At 36.4% G+C, this 23,970-nt stretch overlaps 1 protein-coding gene and 1 pseudogene across 5 annotated transcripts in view; both read left to right on the top strand.

Annotated features, from left to right (window-relative positions):
• SNRNP48 (small nuclear ribonucleoprotein U11/U12 subunit 48) overlaps nucleotides 1-23,399 on the top strand; it is a 32,263-nt gene extending 8,864 nt beyond the window's left edge. For 2 of the 5 annotated variants that reach the window (XM_011282175.4, XM_011282176.4), the window contains exons 5-9: nucleotides 1,528-1,716; nucleotides 2,161-2,282; nucleotides 5,732-5,820; nucleotides 6,670-6,834; nucleotides 9,078-9,343. In XM_011282175.4, coding sequence (XP_011280477.3) covers nucleotides 1,528-1,716; nucleotides 2,161-2,282; nucleotides 5,732-5,820; nucleotides 6,670-6,834; nucleotides 9,078-9,126 — 614 coding nt within the window. In that variant the 3' untranslated portion in view covers nucleotides 9,127-9,343. Of the gene's footprint in view, nucleotides 1-1,527; nucleotides 1,717-2,160; nucleotides 2,283-5,731; nucleotides 5,821-6,669; nucleotides 6,835-9,077; nucleotides 9,344-10,442; nucleotides 11,297-23,017 lie in introns of those variants that run through there. The other 3 variants (XM_045057154.1, XM_019830270.3, XM_019830271.3) reach the window with 3 other exon arrangements.
• On the top strand, nucleotides 10,960-11,083 carry LOC111560675 (annotated as a pseudogene).
• Nucleotides 23,400-23,970: the final 571 nt, after the last annotated feature.

Here is a 23,970-nt window from a genome sequence, read left to right as displayed (position 1 = left end):
ATTTAAGTATCCATCATCACCATACAGAAATTTAAGATGAATGAAGACAACTCAGAATAATTTAAGGAGGAAATTATATTTCTTTGTCTAAAAATAATAGGCAAAGGTTTATGTGGATCTTGTTTGTAATATATCAGTGTTTACTAATCTTTGTATTTTTCTCCCAGATTTTTATAAAAGCCTATATTCAAAGGAATTAGGCTTATCAAAGCTAATTCATTTTTATGGTACAAAATTAAATGTTTTCACATCTGCCTTCATAAAAAAGCTTTTCATAGTGTCTACCACAATTATAGTAAAATTGATTGACTTGAAAGGAAACCCTTCTCTACTAATTCAAAACCCTTCGACTAATACAAATGACCCTGTATTGTTATCCACATCTATTCATGGACTCATATTCAGTGTAGCCCTCCTCCTAATGTAGACAAATGTAAAGTCATCTCTTTTTTTGTGTTGTGCTTAGTTGGTAGTTTGCTCTTACTTGAATTTTTCTTTTGCCTCTTTACCTGGGAAGTTAAGGCTAGACTTTATCAAATAAAAGTATCTGGGAAGAGCTACTGATCTTACTTGTTCTGTGAACCAAAGTTATTACTTTAGGGTAGTAGCTCCTATTTATTGTTTGCATCAGTAAATAATGAAGGCTAGAAAGAATTGTGTTAAAACAATTGCTTTATTTACAGTTACCATAAATTTTTATTTCTTTGAGAAAATTTGAATCTCAAAACAAAAATTTTCTTCAATGTTTAATACATCATATCAAGGTATTGTATTTACTTTCTTTCATTAATGAGCAGATTTTAGAAAGTTCTGTGACTGTTGGGGGGGGCAGTGCTCTTAACTCTTTTAAATTAATTTGATTGTGTCAGTATGCTTCCTCTTCTGAAAATTAAAACAAATTTAGTCTCAGTTTTACCTGTCTTTCTCTGGTCTGAGGAAGTTTGGGATTTCTGCTACCTAATTAATTGTGTTTTGGTCCCTGGCTCTAAGTCATTGCAAAAGTGGGGTATATTTTGAATATGGAGCATCTAACTTGATGTCTCATATAAAAAAAGACATTTTTTACACATTTTTCATATTTCTATAATATATTTTCAGAGGGACTACAACGTGTATTACCTATTAAAAGCATTTTTTCCCAAGCTCTTATGGGAAAAAGCATATAAACAGAAAGAAAGTTACTATTTTTATCATATGGGTAGCCTTTTAAAAATTGTTACCCAGAAGGTTTCCTTATGAGCAAATTATCTCATGGTTATTATTGCTTGCCTTCATGGGATGTGTCTTAACATTGTTGGAGAGAATAGCAAACATCCACAGTACATGCTTTCTGTGGGTATGGCTTTGAGGATAAAGTCACTGTTTATTATTTATCACACAGACGGATATTTTTTATATTTTAGGGATTACTGTGAAAACAATTGTATTAATGTTGCATTATTACAGCGCATGTTTAAAGATAAAGAGTAAATTTTAAGTCCACAATGCTTCATGTATTGTTTATTCTTGTGGTTTTATTTTTACTAGGGATTTATTCTTCATTACCTGTTGAAGTTCCTCTGAATCACAAACGGTTTGTTTGTGATCTAACACAAGCTGATCGTCTTGCCCTCTATGATTTTGTAATGGAGGAGACGAAGAAAAAGCGCTCGGATTCTCAAATTATTGAAAATGACAGTGATCTCTTTGTAGACTTGGCTGCCAAAGTCAATCAAGGTTTGAGATAAATATAATAGTTTTATATTTCTTAATTGTCATTTTGCTCTTTGAGTGTTACAAAGATTTAGTTGTTAGGCCACTTTGAGTTGAAAGAGGATGATTTTGCATTATCCGATATTCACATATATGTTAAGATATTTACTCAGGGCATGAAATTTTGCTCTCTGTCCTTTGTATTAAGCATATTTTCCTTCTATAAGAATGTCACTTACAGCTGTGCTGGTCTTTTAATCTTTATACCTTAACAATCTTAGGTTCAACTAATGGAGAAAAGGAATGATATAAAACTTAGTCTATTTGTATAATATGGAGTTTTTAGGATGTTTTTGTATGCATGGAAACATGTTGAAATATTGGATGATTGCAGTCTTTCTTCCTGCTAATTAGTAAGAATCTAAAAGCTTCCAAGGATATAATAATTTTGTTTTATTCTTTTATTAGATAATAGTCGAAAAAGTCCAAAGTCTTACCTTGAAATCCTAGCAGAAGTGAGAGATTATAAAAGAAGACGCCAGTCCTATAGAGCTAAGAATGTTCACATAACCAAGAAATCATATACTGAGGTAAGCTTTACATAATCTCTTAGAGCTTTGTTGAGAACAGAATGTCCCTTCGATAGTTTTCTAAGTCTGTTCTATGGATTTCCACAGTTCATAGAGGTTTTTTGAAAGAAAATAGCTTCAAGGTGGCCACCTTGAAATACAAATACCTGATTTGTATTTGCTCCATTACTTTCAGATCCACTGTACCAGGCAAATAAGGCCTTTTCAAGGTACAAAAATCTTATGTAAAGAGGTTGTACAATCTTAAAAAATACCTACTTTTGAGAAAGCATTGTATCATGATAAGTGCATAGATTTTGGCCTTAGACCTGGGTTTGAGTGTTGATTGTACTCTTTATCATTCGCTATTTGACTTGCACAAATTCTTTGAGCTTTTTAAGTTGCAACTTTTTTCATTTTATACATTTTATGTAGATTTTGTGGGGATGTTATAAGAATTGATTGAGATAATGCATGTAGACATAGAAGTTGGTCAACAAACAGCCGTTGTCTTTTCCTTACAGAAATTTTAGCATGCTTTTATGTACTCTTCTAAATGTTTGGGCTTAAGAAATGTCTGGTATAAATTATTTATGTATTAATCTCTTGATGTATATCCAAAGTTATTTTCAGATGTCCTTTAGTGGATGGTCAGAGTTGATGAATTTTTTGGTACATGAATTACCTTGCCCAGCCTCTACAAATAATCTCCTTATTGAATCTCTAAATTCTTCCCACATTATTTCTTACTTCTCTCTATGATTTCTAAGACCTTCCATAATCTGACCTTATTTTACCAAGCATTTTCTTTTGCTTTAGTCAAGCATGTCTCTTAAACTGTATCTGATTACACACATTTATTCTTATCTACATGTCCAAATAACATGTTTTCTCACCTGAAATGCTCTTTATTGTTATTTTAAATCTTGATATAAATTTTAAGGCCTGTTGTTTCCATGAGGTGCTAGTTGACTCAGTCATTTGTTGATTTATTGTTTTAATGCTCTCTACCACATAGCTTAGCATTTAATCTTATGCTGTTCTTTGTATAATTAAAGTATATGTTTCAGTCTTATCTCTTCCAGTAGAGGTCTGGGACCTCATCATATTACCTAAGTATTCGTACAGTCCCTCAAATACTTGGTGGTTCGTCAGTTGTTTCTTCTCTGGTCTCAGTACCTTGTAACCAAGTGTAAGTGTTGCTGCTAGTGTTCTTCACAATTTTATGGTTAACCTTTTTGTTTTGTTTTGTTTAAAGTTTATTTATATAAGTAATCTCTGTACCCAACATGGCCCTCAAACTTACGACCCAGAGACCAAGAGCCAGCCACACACTTTTGGGACTAAGCTAGATAGGCGCCCCTGTGGTTAACTTTTTATTATGGAAATATTCAAGCATATGCTAAAGTGGGTGGAATAGTCTAATGAACTCTTTGTCCCTGTCACTCAGCTTCAACAATTATCAACATTATGGCCTTGTCATTTTCTTTATATCCTCACTTGCTACCTCCTTCCTCCACATTGGTAATTTTGGAAGCAGATCCTAAATACCTTTCATCTGTAAAAACTTCAGTGTTTACAAATCTTTCAGTGATATATCATATTCCTGGTCATGACTTTTCCAACATTTTATCTATTTCTAGCTTCATTCATGTCCTCTATAATTTTTGTTTGGACTAAACCTGAACTTTGTCAAATTTCAGAAAAAAGTTACCTACTGTAGTTACTGTGCATAACACACTGCTGTTGGGTAGGTAAAGATAAATGGCACACAGACATCACCCTTAAGGAGCTTAGAATAGTTTATACAAGTGGAACAGAGCTTTCAAAATACAGCTTGCATTCAGTACTAAAAGTGAGATCAAAGTATATGGGAGAAAAGAGCGATTATTTTTAAAAGATAAGATTGGTATGGGCTTCATAGAGAAGATAGCATTTGAAGGAAAGGGAGAAGCAGGAAGGATAAAGAATGTCTGTTCATCAGCTCTTTCCTATGGCGAATCTATGCAAGGTTAGGTCTGTGGAAACTGTGTCCAGTAATACTTGGGCTTCACAGAGTTCATGTAGAGCTAGTCAGGGAGTCATGGAGGGCTACTCGGGAAGTGCTGGAGCTAGAATTGGAATTCAGGTGTCTGTGACTCATGTCACTCTCTGGATTGTACTTGGACACATCTAAGATTTTCTCAGGAGAATATGGTGGAGGAGGGGAAGTGGTGGATGAGGATATTCCAGGTGGAAGGGTTAGTGTTCCTAAAAATAAATAGAGGTATAGTTTTTGAGATACCCATTAGTAGTCCAAGATGGCTAGCATTTAGGGTTTCTGAACCTCCAGTAGGAGATAAGGCTGGTTTCTGCTATGTGATGTAGTAAAATCATGAAAGGCTTCAAAGGTTCTATTAAGGAATTTGGACACTGTTCCATTTTACTTTGGGAGCCATTGAAAGTTTCCTTGAAGTAGGGAGAAACTCAGTCAGAACTGAACTTTTTAGTGTTTGTCTTTGAGATTGCCCCTTATCCCCTGTACCTTCTTAAAACATTTTCTAATTAGGCATGAGGGAAATGTAACCTTCTATTTTAGTTTCATCTGTGCTTCTCAGTTCACTAGCCCTGTGCTTGATGGCATGGATAAATAGGAAAGAAAGAAACTTCCAAATGGTTCTTACAGGTAAGGGGTTTATATTAATCTTATAGGAAAGTATCTGTGAAGTGACTATAATGTTTCATATTTTGTCTCTCATCTTAATTACAAGATTTTTAAAAAGCTTTATTTGTAAATAATCTCAAACATACAAATAAGTTGCAAAACCAAAAATAGTACAAAGAACTCCTAAATATTCTTTACCCTGATCACCTGTTAACATTTTGTCCCATTTGCTTGTCATTTGCACTCTCTCTTAATTTGTATATTTTTCTCTCTCTTGATCTCTGTCTATGCGTTATTTTTTTTCTAAACTACTTAAGTTTCATAACCCATGATTTTTTTGTCACTAAATACTTAGTATGTATTTCTTAAAAATAGGGATATTTTTCTTAATCATAAGATAGCAATCAACTAGCAAGTTTAGCAACGATTATAGTACTTTTCTTTTTCTTTTTTAACATTTATTTTTGAGAGAGAGAGTGGGGGAAAGGCAAAGAGACAGGGAGACACAGAATCTGAATCAGGCTCTAGGCTCTGAGCTATCAGTACAGAGCCCGATATGGGGCTTGAACTCACGAACAGTGAGATCATGACCTGAGCCAAAGCCAGCCGCTTAACTGACTGAGCCACCCAGGTGCCCCTATAGTATTTTCATTTACCATTCATGTTGTAATTTGGCCACAGAATTTTTAATATTCTCTAAACTCATATCCCACAGTTCATTCTGTCATAACTCTTAGTAAATATTTGGATGATTGTTAGCAGTGATTTTTCTAGCTTAATTTTTTGAAAAAACTTTATCTGAGACTGGGTGCTTATCTCTCCTAAGGTGATACGGGATGTCATAAATGTGCACATGGAAGAACTCAGTAGTCATTGGCAGGAAGAACAGGAAAGACCAGAGGATGATGCTGAAAAGTATGTCATGGTGTTTACTGGTGAAAATACTCTCTTTTTAATCTGTTACTTTATAATCATTTGACTAAATTTTAGCATTTCCAAGACCATTAATAACACACTGTAGTTAATTAATATGCTTAAGTTGTTCCATGTTGTCCTTCCTCAAGATTATTATACTAGGGTTTCTCTGTGACATTGCCCTTTGACAGTTTTGGAGAAACAAATATATTGATGAAATATTAAAACAGTAAAATATTTAAGAGCTGTATTTCTTTAACTGTCTTCTCATATGGAATATAAGGTTATACCTATTTTTTTTTAATGTTTGTTTATTATTTGAGAGAAAGAGAGAGTGAGAATGAGCAGGGGAGGGGCAGAGATCAAAGGAGAATCTGAAGCAGGCTCCAGGCTCTGAGCTGTCAGCATAGAGCCCGATGTGGGGCTCAAACTCACAAACCGTGAGGTCATGACCTGAGCCAAAGTTGGATGCTTAACCCACTGAGCCATCCAGGTGCCCCAGCTTATACCTATTTATATCGATTCTATCGTTGTTCTGATATAGAATATTCAACTTTAAGCTGGTGTGTCTGTGTGTGTTTGGTGGAGACCAGTGTTTAACTGTTCTGGGGCACCTGGGTGGCTCGGTTGGTTAAGCATCCAACTTTGGCTCAGATCATGATCCCAAGGGTCATGAGTTTGAGCCCCGTGTCAGGCTCTGTGTTGACAGCTCAGAGCCTGGAGCCTGCTTCAGATTCTATCTCTCTCTCTTTTGTACCCCCCATACTCATGCTCTGTCTCTGTCTCTCTCAAAAATAAACATTAAAAAAAATTAAAGAATAAAACTGAACTATTCTTTCTGTTTTTCAGGAATGAAGAAAGGCGATCGGCTTCAGTAGATTCACGGCAGTCTGGTGGAAGCTATTTGGATGCTGAGTGTTCACGACATAGAAGGGATCGGAGTAGGAGTCCACATAAAAGAAAAAGAAATAAAGATAAGGATAAAAACTGGGACTCAAGAAGAAGGAAAGAGAGGTGAGTCTAACACTGCATCATCTGATGTTGAACTGTTTACTTTTGAAAAGTAAATAGATCTGTCTGTTGTAGAGTATGTTGAGAAAATGGATTATAAGAGTAAATTACAGTATAGAGAGTAAGTAATTGATGAGAATTCATATCATTTGTCTTATGTTAGTTCAAATAACCACAGCTCTGGTGGCATAGTTCTCTATATGCCTGATTGGATGTGGGTTTCCCTCTTTTACTCCTAGTCAGTTTCCTAGTCATGACATATGGAAATAATGTCTAGGTAGGAGGTTAACTGTCAACGAGGTGTTTGCCTAGATCTCTTTTTTCTGCTCCATCCTCCCTCCTTTTTCTTATTATTTCTTTCTCTGCTAATTCTTGAGTTAAAGGGTATATAGGGTCAGAGAGAAGATCCAAACTTTAATGTCAATTTTGCCCTTGTTAATAACTCTCATAGAATTTGATGGCTAGAAAAATATGAACTAATACTAAAATAATAAATGTAAGTCATTTGTAGTCTATTCCTGTAGTCCAGCTGCCTCTGGGCATCTGCCTGGATCTCACTTTCATCAGGTCTCTAATTGAACATACTTTTTCTCATTCTGCCCCTCTTTTCCCAGTATTCCATATTCTGATTAATGGGATGACCATCATCTATTCACCTAAGCAGAAGTCAAGGATTTATTTTAGTGGCTTCTATTTTATTCCTACCATTTAGTTCCTAATTGCTGTCAGTTTTACCTGAAGATACTTTACATGCACCTCCTTGTCTCTGTCCTTACTGCTGTCCATCTGGAAAATGATAGTTTTTCCTAATTGTTCTATCTGCTTGTAAGCTTGTCTCATATGGAGACATCCCTACTCTACTGCCAGAGTGAACCTTCACTCTTAAAACTTTACAGTGTCAAAATTCACATTGTTTAGAATGGGTCTTAAACCCTCCAGGATAAGGGCTCCGTCTACCCATCCTTGTATTTTGCCAAAACCCCATGAAATGCCACAATTATGCTGTAGCCAGCCTGGATTACTTAGAGTTCCTCATCTATACTGTGCCACATTTGTGCCTTTCTCTGTCAGGTTCTGCTGCCTAATTTTTATTTTTAAAGCCTGCTTGGTGAGCCCTTCCTTGTCCTTTAAGACCCAGCTTAGTCATTTCCATGAAGCCTATTCTCACTGAGGCAGAGTTGATCTCTCCCATCGTGTCAGCACTCTGCTTAGCATGTTCTTTTTATTGAACTTATGTTATTACTCTCCCTACTAGACTGAGCTCCTTGAAGGCGGGTCAGTGTCTTACTTAGTAACATATGCCCAGTGTTTGTCTAATAATGGCCTCTCAAATGATATCTTTTCTCTCTTCAGGGCCAATAGTGATCAGGAATTAGTAATGCTTATTGGTTCAATAATTTTGCTCATCTCACTGTCATTCATTTCGTAGGTTTCAAGCTAGTTGTGATTTTATCCTTTTCTTATAAATAAGTATTTGCTTAGTAATCCCTTTTGATTCACATAATGAATGGTATTTTATAATAATTATACACAAATTAACTCTTAGTTATCAGAGTTATTCTTTTACTTCCTTATGGTTTGTTCATGCTTCTTCCATTTGAGTAATTCTTGGCATCTCTGGTCAGTTTTTATTGACTTAAATACATTAGCCTCAAATATAAACATGAAATAATTTTCCTTTAGAGAGGATATATTTAGAGTTTAAATATAAACTGAGTATCAGTAGGAAATACATCCTTCTCAGTAGTGTAGGACTTATCTTTGATATCCACACTTGAGGTGGAATGAATTGTAGGGAGCTGACATAGGAGCCAGCATAAAGATATCAGACCATTTCTGACTTCAATATTTTATTTGAAATGAATTCTCCCCTTCTCATGAGTGTATATTCAAAATCACCTTTAAAGTGGAACTCCAAAATACAACTTAAAAAAATCTCATTTTGCTTGTCCCCATGTCAATTTTGTCCCTTGGTTTTAACGTTTAATTTTCTACATTTACTCTTAAACAACTGTTTAGGGGCATCTTGCTGGCTCAGTTGGTAAAGCATGTGAGTCTAGATCTCAGGATCATGAGTTCAAGTTATGTTGAGTGTACAGCTTACTTAATAAAAACAATGACTGTTTAGTTCTGAATGCATGTTATAACTTGTTCTGAAGTATATTACTAGTGAGTTATCGTTTTAACATTGATATTAAAATGTCCATCATTTGTAATATTGTTTTTTTCCACTCCTGTCATTTCAGGGATGGGGAAAGACACCATAGTCATAAAAGAAGAAAGCAAAAAATATAAATGAGGTATTTGTGCATGTATTAATTATGCTTATGCCATGATAACCAATATGCCAATATTTTAATTACAATTGCTTTGAGTAAAAGAATGTGTTTCTATGACTTGTTTAGTGCTCAGATTATTGATTTTCAGTAAGTACTTATGTTTCTAACCATGAGTACACTATCATGCCCTATAATTTTGTTTCACTTATATTTTAATAGATGATTGCTTCCTATTACTGATTTTGTTTCATTCTTTGTTATAGTTTATGTATCAGAAAATTCTTTAATTAAAGTCAAAGTCAGTACTTAAGCTATATAAATAATACACAAATACATTTGCATTAAAAAAAAACCTTTCAGTTAGGTTAATGTCCCCTTGGAACACCACCTATAATCCCTGTGGCCACCCCAGGAACTACTATTTACCACTATACTGGTAAATTGTAATAGGGAAAGACGACTTACATATCTGTCAGAAGGGAAATAGCCTGGTTAAATAAAATATGGAATAGTCGTGGGATTACTATATTGGACCTAAAAGAAATAAACTTTATCTAGATTAATATGGATAGATCTCAGAAATATAATGCTGAGTGAAAATAACAAGCTGAAGAAAGATAGATACAAGTTATATTTATGTACAATATAATACTATACATTTTCTGTGACCATATATGTATGTAAATACATCTTTAAGGGTTTAGAAGAACCCATACCAAATTCATAATAGTGATTATTTGGGGGAGGAGTTATAGATGGGAGAGGTTAGGAGTGAAAACCAGGATTGAGAAGGTGGTCGAAGAAGATTTTAGCTTTATCCATAATACATTAATTTTTAAAAATCAGATGCTTATGTTTCACTTGTTAATTAAAATTAGATTTTAATTAAAAATACACTGTATTTTCTTTCATGTAAATCATTTTTATTGAGGTTTACTGCTTCTATAAAATAAAATACATCCGTTTTAAGTGTAAGTTTCATTGACTTTTGACAAACTTTTACCCCTGCCAACAAAATCACCTTAATCAAGATAGAGAACATTTCCATCATCCCCAAAAGTTACCATATGCCCCTTTTACCAGGCAGTTTCTCTGCCCCCCCTCTGGGCAACCACAGACTGGTTCTTGTTGCTGTTGATTAGATGTATCTTTTTTAGAATTCATATAAACAGAATCCTACAATACGTACCTTCTTCTACTCCACGTGTTTTTAGATCAATCCATGTTGTATGCATCAGTCGTCCCTTTCTTTTTCTTAGTATATTCTGTTGTTATGATGGATCACCCAGGTGAGACTTAAGCATTAAATGTTAATCATCTCATGTCTAATAGCAACATCGTGATTCTTGGATACCCAGGATAAAGACTCCAAGGTGGGTTCCAAAGAGAAATGAAACTTTAATTATTTCAATAAGTGACTGATAATGACACAAAGGTTGACTGGATTTAGATCAGATTGGCTGTTAGGCTTCAGGTATGAGAAACAACTCTCAGATTTATAAGTTGGAAATCAACTGTTCACTTGCCAATTTGAAGTCTCACTACTGCTGTTGTACTTCATTTCTAAATATATAAAATTCAGATTTAAAAATCTTAAGGATTTTGGCATTATAATGTTGAACCATGTAAAATTGCTGCTTTTGTGGGTCAAAACCATTTGAATCACGCAATTTTATATATTGTAACTTAATTTATCATTTTGTTTTTCAATATGATTTCATTGATTTTGCTGAGTGGAAGAAACTGAAGAGTAAGATTGAAAGGCATACTTGGGTTTCTGGTAGAAGAGAGAAATAAGTGGAAAGGGGGATTGGGGAAAAGTAGGATAGTATGGAAAAATGTAACCAGAGTGCCCGTTTTTGCAGCACATATGCTAAAATTGAAATAATACAGAGAATAATACAGAGAAGATTAGTATGGTTTCTGGGCAAGAATGACACGTAAAATGTAACCAGGGTTCTTTACAGATTTTTAATATCAACTACTGCGAACTATCCATTAAAATATAGATGTAGATGATAAGAGGCTTTGTTTGATCCTTGCATGTTTTAATTTTCCATGCTTGCCTCTTTGTGTTTCAGACTCCTTCACTGGATTATGGCTCCTTGAGAGCAGGTTTTACATTTTTATCAATATAACCCCCCCCAGTGGTTGTCAATTTATTATCTTAAATTTTGACAGAAGCATTTGCAAGCCCCTGTCATTTAATATCTAATTTTTGATTCATAAAGTACTGATATTAATAATTACTATAACTGTTACCCATTTTACCTGTTTATTTAATCCTATTTCTAATGGTACCTCCTTGCCTACATTTATGATCTACTGGCTATAACAATATTCTGTCCTGAAGTCTTCTAAAAGCACTAAGGATAGCTAACATTTATTGAGCACTCACTATGTAGCAGACTCTGTTTTGCACATACACAAACACACACACACACGGTGTACGTAACATAAAATTGACCATTTTAGCCATTTTTTTATGTTTATTTATTTTGAGAGAGAGAGAGAGAGAGAGTGTGTGTGTGTGTGTGTGTGTGTGTGTGTGTGTGTGTGTGTGTATGAGTGGAAAGAGAGTGTGTGTGTGTGTGTGTGTGTGTGTGTGTGTGTGTGAGTGGAGGAGAGGCAGAGGGAGAATCCCAAGCAGTCTCTGACAGCCTGTGTGAATGGACCCCACGAACTGTGAGACCATGACTTGTGGCAAAATCAAAGGTCTGATGCTTAACCAACTAAGCCACCCAGTCTCCTCTACCATTTTAGCCATTTTCAAGTGTATAGTTCAGTGGCATTAACATTCATGTTGTACAACTGTCACTGCCATACGTTTCCAGAATGTTTTCATCATCCCAGACTGAAAATCTCTACTCATTAAACAGCAACTCTCCATTTACCCCTTCTCCCAGCCCTTGGTAACCACCACACCACTTTTTGTCTTTAGGAATTTGACTATTCTAGGGAAGTCATGTAAGTGGAATAATAGAATATTTGTTTTTTTGGTGTCTGGCTTATTTTACTTAGTGTTTTCAGGGTTCATCCATGTTGTAGCATGTATCAGCATTTCATTTCTTTCAAGGCTAATATTCCATTGCGTGTATATTCCATATTTGTTCGTCATTCATCTGTTGGTGGATGTTTGGGTTATTTCCAACTTTTGGCTACTGTGAATAATGCTGCTGTGAACATGGCTGTACAAAGATCTGTTTGACTCCCTGCTTTCACTTCTTGTAAATGTGTACCTAGAATTAGAATTGCTGGGTCATAAGGTAACTGTGTTTAATTTTTTGAGAAACCACTACACTGTTTTCCACAGGGTCTGTGCATTTTACATTCTGACCAGCAATGCTCCAGAGATCCAGTTTCTCCACATCTTTGGCAACAGTTGGTATTTTCTGGTGGTTTTTTGTTTTTTGGTAATAGCCATTCCAATGGGTGTGAAGTGGTATTTCATTGTGGTTTTGATGAGCTCTTTATATTAAACATATTTAGTTCTCAGAAAACACTCTGACACACCACTAAATACTGATATTATCACCATTTTAGAAATGAGGAAACTGAAGCTGAAGGAACTCAGTAACTTTCTCTCATTCTCAAAGACAGTGGTGGAGCTGGAGTTCTAGTCTAGGCAGTCTTGCCCCAGGGTCCGTGCTCTTTAAGTATTTCTCTCTCATAATTACTCATGCACTGCTTCCATCTCCGACTAGGTTTTAAAATTTTTTGAAAGTAAAGTACATAATGCTTATCTTTGAATCCCCAAAGTGCTTCGTATGATTCCTTGAATAATGTAGGTAATAAATGTTTGTGGATGAGAAAATTTAGGCATAGAGATGCTTAATTATTTTCCCAACATCATACACACAACACAGCAAAGACTGGAACTAGAGCCCCTGCTCTTAACCACTATACAGACATTTATTTATGTATGTATGTATGTATGTATGTATGTATGTATGTATGTATTTATTTATTTATTATTTATTTATTTATTTGATTTTTATTTTTTAAGTAATCTCTACACTCAACATGGGGCCCGAACTCCCAACCCCAAGATCACGAGTTGCGTGTTCCATCAACCGAGCCAGCCAGGCACCCCTATACAAACTTTTATTAACTGTGGATACTTTTTAATGGATTCCCATCATGTTAATGTCTGCCATTTCATAGCAGTCTCTGTATATCCACCAAGTTCTCTGAACTCCTTTATAAAATCCAAAAAAATGAACATTTTGCCGCCTGCCATTTTGTTAAATTCAAGCTGATCCATAAATGAACTTGCTTTGTATCTTGATACCCTTTAATTGTGCACCAAAGTTCGTTGCATCAATCAGCTTTACATTTCACATGAACTCATAAAAATCAAAATCTCACAGCACCACCCCAAATTAAGACTGCTTGATAGTTAAATGATAGATTCTTAGAGAAATCTTAGCCAACATAAGGAAATTAGAAACAACTGAGGAAAAACTCAGACCTGCTTAATCCCCTGTCTGCTGCTTCCCATTTCCTGCTTATCTTGAGGAGGAGGATGTGGGTATGGTTTTTCAATCTATCATAGGATAATAGTGCTAATGCTGAAACTCAAGAGAGAAGGAAGGGATCTGTGAGCAGAAAGAAATTAAGGAAGCTTCTCAAATATTTAGTCTTGGTTGCTTTAATGTATTTGTTGTCAAGGTGGCTGCTGTGCAGAGCCCAGAACACTGATTACATTCAATAGGAAACTTAACTCATCACTCAGAATTTAATTAGATCAATGATCTCCAGGTATTGGCCACTTTTGAGTAAGGCTGATTGGATAATCTCAGGCCTTTTAGTGAAAATTAGTTGTCAAATGGTAAATTTTACATAAGATGTTTTAAATTGGCTTTGAAAAATATTTTCTAATCACCTATATATTCTATCACACAGAAATATTAATACTATAAAAGTGTGTATAGGGTTTTTACCCATGTCTTTGAGGATGCTTTCTTTTAATGTTTAGTGAGTTCATAAAGGTCCAAGAGGTCTGATGTAAAGCTTTGTTGCGTTGAGTATAAAAAAACAAAATCTACTTGTAGTTGTTTGAGTATGTTTATAAGGCTAATTTCTTTTTATGTAGCTTGCTTTTGAGTTGTTATAATTGAGCCAGCAGGTGTGTTAATTACTAAACTAAACCTCACTTATTTGTTACATTAATGATTGTACTTCCTACTCTGGTCACAAATTTGGGAATTTGGTGTAATGGAAAGTCCTCACAGCTTTTGGATATTTAGATTGGGACCAGGATTTGTATTTCTGTCTTTCAGGAAAGAAAAAAGTAAGATTTGTGGGATGTAAGGGGCTGCATGCTAGATTCATCTTTACTGAGTAAGTTGAGTCAGTTTCCCATTCAAAAAACCAGTATGGCCACCTAAGAGAAAGGATGCTGCCATAAAATAGAATGTAAACTTCTAAGCTTATTTTTAGTTCTTTGGTTTAGTAATAAAAGGCAGGAGGCACTTCCACGTTAAAAAGTTGCTGCACATAACATCTGGACACTATTAAATTAAGGAAGGCTGCAGGCTCCAGAGAGTCCTGTCTTCTGAGGATCATACCTTGTGGCACCAATTAAGGGATTTGGGGTTGGGTTGCTTGAGTACTGTGTTTATGAGGCTCGTTTCCCATAATCATGGCGCTTTGGTAACCCAAGTTGTTCTTCCAGCTCGAAGTCATGATTCCTCTTTTAGAATGAGAAAGCTAATTAAGGGGAGATTTAGGGAATACAGAGAGATGGGCTTTATTTGCTGTTGCTGACACTAATATAAATGAAACACTTTTAAATAACAAATTCTTCACATAATGGAAGGAATACCCTATCAAAGGGACCACTGTGATGAGTCAGATGGATACAGTATAGGTCTGCCTCTTTCTTCACTGTGACCATGGGTGAATTAATCTTTCCATGCCTCCTATTCCTCATTTGTAGATTGAGAGTAACAGTATGCTCTCAAGGGTAGCTCAGAGGTTTCAAGATAATGAAGATGATTTGCTTCACCTGGTGTCTGATAGATGTTAAGTACTAAGTACCTGCCATTATTATCTGTAGCATACTTGTGAATATTTTCTTTCTGCTCTGCCTCATATGTCTTGCTTGGCTTAGAGACCAACCTCTCTTAGGCCTTCAGAATTCTGTCTGACTATAATATTGGCACATAAGCCAATACATCATTGAAGACTCTGTAAAGAAGTGTATATAGGGAGGTGCTTCACATTACCTACCTCCAGGTTATATATACAGCTGGTACGCACCTGAATGGCTGACCAGTGTAAAAATACTGAAATGCTTCTAAACTGCCTAGTAAATAACTGCTGTCTCCCATTTCCCCCTCTTGCCATAGAGTTTCCTGACTCTCTCCTAGGTACCGCCATGATCCAACAAATAAGGGCTGATGTCTAGCACAGCTGTCGGCTTCAGCGTACCCTGCTCCAGAGCTAAAGCTGGTTGGTGGCTGTTCTGATTAATTGGTGACTATGCAGTCAGCCTCTCCCCCAAATAGAGATACCATTGTTAGCATGGAATGTATTATTCCATTTCTCACTTTTCCCTATATAGTATGCTCTGTATGTAGGTTGTGATATTGTGGGAATACCGATCGTGGACATGGTTACACATACTTAAATCAGCCACAGCTGTCTGCAGACAACAGTAGCACAAGTGTGGAAGGGGGAATTGGAAGTATATTGTTGTAAGGGTTTCACACTGTACACGTATAATAGTATTTGAATACAGACTGTGGTAAGTAAATATATATAATAAACCCCAGAGAAGCTGCTAAATAAATAAAACACAGAGGAATAGCTAATAAGCCATAGTAGGGAGGAAACAGAATCATTAAAAACAATCTAAAAGAAGATACAAGGAAGAAGAAAAGAACAAATAAGACAAATAGAAAACAAATAGCAAGAGGGTAGATTTAAACCCACTCATACTGACCTTATTAAACATTAAGTGTAAATATTCTAAATACTCAAAAGACAGAGATTGTCAAATTAGATAAAAAGGCAAGACCTAGCTATATGTTGTCTATAAGAAACCCATATTAAATATAAGGATACAAGTAGGTTAAAAATAAAAAGATAGGGAAAATGTGTCCTGCTAACACTAATCAAAAGAAAGTATATTACAATCAAAGTAGACTCAGAACAATGAATGCTACCAGAGATGAAAAGGAACATTTCAAAATGTCAAAGAATTCAGCTCATCAAGAGTATGTCACAATCCTAAATATATGTGCACCTCATAAGAGAGTTTCAAAATACGTGCAACAAAGATTGGCAGGACTGAGGGAGAACCAGGCAAATTCACAATTACAGTGGAGATTTCGACTCTCCTCCGTCAGTAATTCATAGCACGGGCAGACAGCACATGAGTGAAGAGCAGAAGAGAAGAGTTGCACAACACTGTCAACCAACCTGACCTGACATTTGTAGAACACTCCATCTGGACAACCAGCAGAATATTCTTTTCAGACACACTTGTGATAGTGACCAAGATCACATTCTGGGCCATAAAACAACTCTCAGTACATTTGAAAGGATTGAAATCATACAAACTATGTGCTCACATATGACCACAACAAAATTAAACTAGAAATCCATAACAGATATCTGAAGAATCCTCAAACATCTAGAAACGAAACAGCCTACTTCTAAGTAACTAATGGGTCAAAAATTATAAGGCAAATCAGAATGTATTTTAAACTGAATCAGAATAAAAACAACATCGAAGTTTGTGGGAAGGACATTTATGGCATTAAATGCTTAACTAAGAAAGGATGAAATCTCACATTAATGATCTAAACTTCCACCCGGAAACAGTAGAAAAAGATCAAATTAAACAGAAGGAAGGAGACAATAAAGAACAGATGTCAATGAACTAGAAAACTGAAAAGCAGTAAGGAAAGTAAATGAAACCAAAAGCAGATTTCAAGAAAATGTTGAAAAAAATTGACAAGCCTCTAGACAGATGGATCTAACCAGATTCTAGCCAAGAGGAAAAAAAAAAACAAAAACAAAAAAACACAAATTACTGATACCAAGAGTGAACATGGAAATGTTGCTATAGATTCTATAGACTTTAAAATGATAAAAAGGAAGGGGTACCTGGGTGGCTCAGTTGGTTAAGTGTCTGACTCTTGATCTCCGCTCAGGTCATGATCTCACAGTTTGGTTTATGAGATTAAGCCCTGTGTTATGCTTGCTCTGACAGCACAGAGCCTGCTTGGGATTTTCTCCTTCCCTCTCTCTCTACTTCTCCCCCACTTGAACTCTCTCTGAAAATAAATAAACACTTAAAAAATGATAAAAAAAAAGTATTATGAATAATATGCTAATAAATTCAATACCTTAGATGAAATGGATAAATTCCTTAAAATATACAAATCACTTAGGCCCACTTGAGAAGAAACATCATTTGAAATCATCTTATATCTATTCAGTAACTACATTGAATTCAGTTAAAAACTTTCCAACAAAGAAAACTTTAGTCCCAACTTTCCAACAAAGAAAACTTCAGTCCCAGGTGGCTTCACTGGTAAATCCTACCAAATATCTGAGGAGGAATAATATCAGTTCTTCACAAACCCAGATAATTGAAGAAGGAAACTCCCAGCTGTCCCCCTGATAGCAAAATCAGACAAAGATCTTACAGGTAAACTGTCGACTAACAGATCTCATGAGCTTAGACACCTTAACAAAAAGTTGGCAAAGTTTTGCAAACAAATGAATCCAGCAACACATTAAAAAATAAATCAATAAATAAAAGCAACAACAATGTATGATCAAGTGAGTTTTATTCCAGGAATTTAAGGATGGTATATTGAACATCATTGAACATAAAGGTAATTCACTATATTGACAGACTAAAAAAGGAAAATCCTATTATCCTCTCTAGATGCAGGAAAAGCAGATGATAAAATTCAGTACCTATTCATGGTTTTAAAAAACAAAACATTGTCAGCAAACTAGAAATAGAGGAGAACCTCCTCAACCTGATAAGGGACATCTGCAAAAACCCTGGATTTAACATCATAATTAATGGTTAAAGCATGAATAGTCTCTTAAGATTGGGAGCGAGACAAAGGCATCTGCTCTGCCCTTTCTGCTCAATGTTGTACCAAGGTCCTAATTGGTGCAATAATGCAGTAAAAAGAAAGAAAGTGTATAGATTAGAAAAGATGAAGTAATGTTGTATTTATTCACAGGTGACATAATCCTCTATGTAGAGTCCTGTAAGGAATTTATTTAAAAAAATCTAGAGCTTATTTAGCAAGGCTATATAGTCAATATACAAAAATCTTATAATTTTTGTATGCTAGTAATGAAAATTAGAAATAGCATAAAAAAACATAAAATATATGTAGAGAGGTAAAATGTGTGTAAGACCTGTACACTGAAAACTATAAATCTTGCTTAGAGAAATTAAAGAAAATTTAAATAAATGAAGAGAGATGCCATGCTCATAAATCAGAACACTCTAAATGTAACATACCAATTCTCATTAGATTGAACAATAGATTCAATGCAAGTGCAATGAATTCCCAGCAGGCCCTTTTTGGAAAAAGCATAATGTATTTTTTATTATAAAGTATACATAACATTTACCATTCTAGCCATTTTTATTTTATATGTTTATTTGAGAGAGAGCACATGCACATGCAACAGGAGAGGGGCAGAGACAGAGAGAACCTCAGGTAGGCTCCGCCCTGTGAGCGCCAAGCCCAAAGTGGGGTTCCATCTCAGGAACCTGTGAGATCATGACCTGAGCTGAAATCATGAGTCAGACACATAACCAACTGAGCCACCCAGTCACCCCAAACCACTTTTAAATATACAGTTCAGTGGCATTAAGTACATTTACATTGCTGTGCCACCATTATCGCCAAACATCTCCAGAACTTTTTCATTTTCCCACACCAAAATTCTTGTACCATTAAATAGCTCCCTAATTCCCCTCCCCCAGCCTCTGGCAACCACCATTTCACTTTATGTCTCTGACTTTGCTACTCTAGGAATCTCATTTATGTAGAATCATGGAATATTTGTCCTTTTGTGTTTGGCTTATTGCACTTAGCATAATGCCCTGAATGTTCATCTATGTTGTAGCATGCTAGCAGACTGGCTGGCCTGCTTTGTTTCTTTGTTCCTTTCCTTTTCTCATTCTTCCTTTCTTTCTTCCTTTCCCTCCATTCTTTCTTTCCATTCTTTCATTGAAAGACTGATTTAAAAATTATATGGAAGGGGTTCATGCGTGACTCAGTCGATTAAGCATTCAGCTCTTGATTTCAGCCCAGGTCATGATCTCACAGTTTGTGAGATCGAGCTCTGCATTGGGCTCTGTGCTGATAGCATGGAGCCTCCTTGGGATTCTCTCTTCCTCTCTCTCTGACTCTCCCCCTGTTCACTCTCTCTTAAAAAAAAACCCCAAATGTGTGTGTGTGTGTGTGTGTGTGTGTGTGTGTGTGTGTGTGTGTGTGTGTATGGAAATGCAGTGGACCTAAAAGAATCAGAACATTTTAGAAGGAAAAAGGATAAAGTTGGAAGACTTATACTACCCAGTTTCAAGATTTATTATGAAGTTACAGTAACTAAGACAGAGTGGTATTGGCATAAGGATAGACATGAGTAGAACAGAAGAACAAATCCAGAATTAGATGCACAGAGATGTGACCAGTTGATTTTTTTATAACCTACTGAGATTCAGTGAGGAAAGGATAATACTTTCACCAAAATATGCTGGAACAACACGATATCCATATGAAATGTAATGAACCTCAATTTTTATCTCATACCACATCAACCTGAAGTTTATCATAAGCTTACATATAAGAGCTGAAATATAAAACTTCTAAAAGGAAACATAGCAGAAGTTATTTGTGACCTTGGGTTAGGCAAAGATTTCTTAAATAGGACACATAAAAGAAGACAGAGAAAGCCATTAAGTTGGATTTCATCAAATTAAACGTTTGCACTTGAAAAGGCAAACTATAGAATGGGACTAAGCATTCACAAAACATGTAGCAGACAAAGGACATAGCTAGAATTATGTAAAGAACTCTTGAAACAACCTCCCAAAAATGGACAAAAGATTTGAGTAGACCCTTGACAAAGGAAGATACATGAAAAATAAGCACATGAAAAGATGCTGAACGTCATTACTAAGGGAAATGCAAACTAAAACCACAATAAAATAACACTACACACCCAAGAATGGCTGAAATTAAAAGACTGATAATATCAAGTGTTGCTGAGAATGTGGAACAACTATAATTCTCGTTTAATGCTGGCAGGACTGTATAATTGTACAGTCATTTTAGAAAACTTAGAGTGTTTTTTTTCTTCTTTTTAAAAGTTAAATGTACATTTACCATACAGTCCGGCAGTCTTTTTCCTAGACTACTCCTAGAGTGTTTCTGTGTTACCAAGGATGAAACATATCCACACTCAGACTTGTTCACAGATATTCATAGCATCTCTATTCACAGTAGCTCCAAAGTGGAAACAACTGAAATGTCCATCCGCTGGCAAATGGATAGGCAAATTATCTGTCCATTCAATAGAATACTACTCAGCCATAAAAAGGAGTGAACTGATACAGCAATGGATGAATCTCAGAAGCATGTTAAGTGAAAGAAGCCACACGTAAGAGTATATATACTATATGATTCCCCTTATATACAGTTCTAGAAAAGGTAAAACAGTGATAAATTAGTGGTTGCTAGGGGTTGGCAGGAGGAGGAGACTATAAAGTAGCACAAAGAAGCTTTTAGGATGATGGAAATATTCTGTGTCACTATTGTGGTGTTGGTTATAAGACTGAATACATTTGTTAAAACTTTCCAAATCACACACTTAAAATTGGTGAATTTTATTTTATTGAAGCTATGCCTCAGCAATGGGAAGAGAAGAAAAAAAGGAAAGAAAGAATATGATAGCATCCCCCCCTCCAGGAGCTCCCAGTCTATGTAGGGAGTCAAGATAGTCTGGAAGAAACTTAAGACAATGAATGATTAGTATATGTGCTGCCGAAGTGCACACAAGACAACGAATGATTAGGAGTCAGGTATAGTTCAGTTAAACATGTTCTATCATGCCTAGGACTGGTAGCTTGTAACCCCATGCCCTGGGATGGTTATCAGTAATGCTCGGTTATGCCATGAGGGAAGCAAGTCCAGCTTCCTTTGAGGAAGGAATTTAAGAGACTTTCTTCTTAACAAGTCAGCCTGTCTTACTTTTATCAATCTGGAAGGACTCTGGACTCTTCCCTGGGTAAGGCACCTTGAAGCAACTGTACTTTGACTGGAATATGTACAGTGTATCCAGCCTGGTGCTGGGAATTTGAAGGAAACACACTTTAGGACAATCACTGGGAGAATAGAAACCAACAGTTGAGAAGTACTGGGAAGTTAACAGTATAGGTGAAGACACAGACTACATGTGGAAAATGGTGTTATTCTACATGAAGAGTATTTGTGGGCATATGCCTGTGGGTCATGGGTTTCGAGTAGCAGTCTATTGGAGATGAAGTACCAAACTTAGTGGTTCTAGTAATAACCCTGAAGCAGAAAGAAACTAACTCTGAGGTCACAAAGAGAAAGGGATCTAATTTGAGATGGATGCTGAGACTTAAAGAGGTGGAAGGAAAAGAAAGAATTTTCTCCCTGTTATAGGAGATATATGTGGACAACCCACTTGAGAAAATAGCCTCATCACCTAAAAAATATTACAGGTGTGAAGAGTTTGATTTCTTCAGAGAAAAAGTAGAATTTGGAGCCAAGGAGGCAAAATTGATAGCTTTGTTGAATCATGGTTTTATCAAGAATAGATACATTTCCCATTATTTTTTGCCAGGTTAGTGTGTGACTAGTATATACCAGGCAAGTTATTCCAGGAGATTCATGAAAAAAGGTCTGCAGCTTTAGATTGTTTTATTAGAGGTGATCATCAAAGACAATGACTAGGGAGGATGTTGACAGGGAGGCTGTGCATGCGGGGGTCAGGATGTATGGGAGCTCTATACCTTTGCTCAATTTTGTTGTGAACCAAAAGTGTTCTAAAAAATAAAAACTATTTTTAAAAACAATTATTTGTAAACGTGGCTTTGTTTGACAGGGTAAGAATTGAGTTTGGAAATTTTCAAAAACTTCTTGGAGGTCAGTTTTCTGAGTAATATATAAACATAAAAGGAACAGTGTGCCATGTTTTTCTGGCTCCAGACCCACTTCTTTTAATTGAAGCACATTAAAAGTCAAAATGAAAGAGCAAGTCTTGATTTCAGAGCATTGGGCTTTCTGAGTTAGGAAAAGCTGGTGAGCTGGTCTCTGATGAAGGGGATAGCTGCTCCCAGGAGGCTCTCCCGCCATCTCACCCTTCCTTACCTGTCTCACTCGTCAGTGTAGGGCCTGTGGCCCAGCCCCTGTACTGTCTGTGTGAAGAGAGGGGTTGAGCAGCACTGGGTATCATCCGGGTGCCTGAGGGAATTGATGGAGGGAGTGGGGCACAGGTGAGCAGACAGCAGCTAACTGCCTCTCAGAGCTCAGGCGGGACAGGCAGGCCTCCGGATTTGGCATCTCTTAGAGGGTCATGGAAGTGTTAACCATTGTTCTTTTACCAGGAAGCTGCAATGAAAAGTGTCAGGACTTCTGGCCTCCTCTTCAGTTCCCCGAAAATTCTCTAGCTATGGGAATATTCCAGAAACTGTCAGGAACATCACTGAGACACACATCTAGACCGGAAGTGGAGGCTGGTAATAACAGCCGTAGCAACAACAGCAATGATGACGGCTGTCATTGGGCACTTGTTCCGTCTGAGTACCGTGCACCTAACATGCATTACTTCACTTAATCCCCACAACACCATACGAGATAGGAACTGCTATCATTCCCACTTAACAGATAAGGACCCAGACCTAGAGCTCCAGGGACATGTCCAAGACTGCACAGCCACCACAAATCAGAGAAGTGACCCCAACTCAGAAGTGTTTACCTTTGGAACATCTGCTCCTAACCGCCGTACTTACTGTTGCAGTCATCTGAAAGTGATCGCTTGCTTTGCTTTGGTCCGGAGTCAAGGTAGATTGTGCCTGATCCAAGGGGACTGGACCAGAGAGAGGGGCTCAGGAGTGTGGAAGGATTCAATGCCCTTGACAATGGATGTGGGCTGGATGTGACAAATCAGAGGTATTCTCTTATCTCCAGATGTGTCTGCCTTGCCCAAATTCCCATCTTCCCAGCATGACCTGCAAGCAAATAAATGTCTAATGTCTCATTATCAGAACTCAGAGTGCAGTTGATTTACACGTTTTTAAATAGTATGTGTGGAAGTAGGCAATGACCATATTGTGCTTCTTGTACCCTGTTCAAAGCCTTGCCCGTGTGGAACTGAGCCTTCTCTGGTGATCTGTGAGTGTGGCAAATCCTGCTACAGAAGAAAGAACGATTTACAGTAATGATGCTAGAGTCTGCTAGAATGCAAGCTCTATGTAAGCAGGGATTTTATTTGTAAAAAGTTGTATCTCCAGGATCTAAAACATGTAGGAAGTGTTCAATACATATACGTTTAATAATAATTACTAACTCTTCAAAGTACTCGTTCATCTACTATAATACTTGAGTAGGAAGGATAGTTTCTTTTTTTTCTTTTTTAATTTTTTTGTTCCCCTCGCTTTGTTGAGAAGGTGTGAGGAAATTGAGCCTTAGGAAAGTTAAGTGAATTATCTTGGTTCCAATAGCTAATTAGGAGAAATAGACTGGGGCCATGGCTTCCCATTTCCTATTCTGAGTTCTTTCCTATCATTATCAGTCTCATTGGAATATGTTATTTCTGCCCATAGTGGGTTATGCTTTTA

Source organism: Felis catus, chromosome B2, assembly GCF_018350175.1.
Source record: "Felis catus isolate Fca126 chromosome B2, F.catus_Fca126_mat1.0, whole genome shotgun sequence".
In the NCBI taxonomy this organism is placed as follows: Eukaryota; Metazoa; Chordata; class Mammalia; order Carnivora; family Felidae; genus Felis; species Felis catus.
This window is presented reverse-complemented; position numbering and strand designations above follow the sequence as displayed.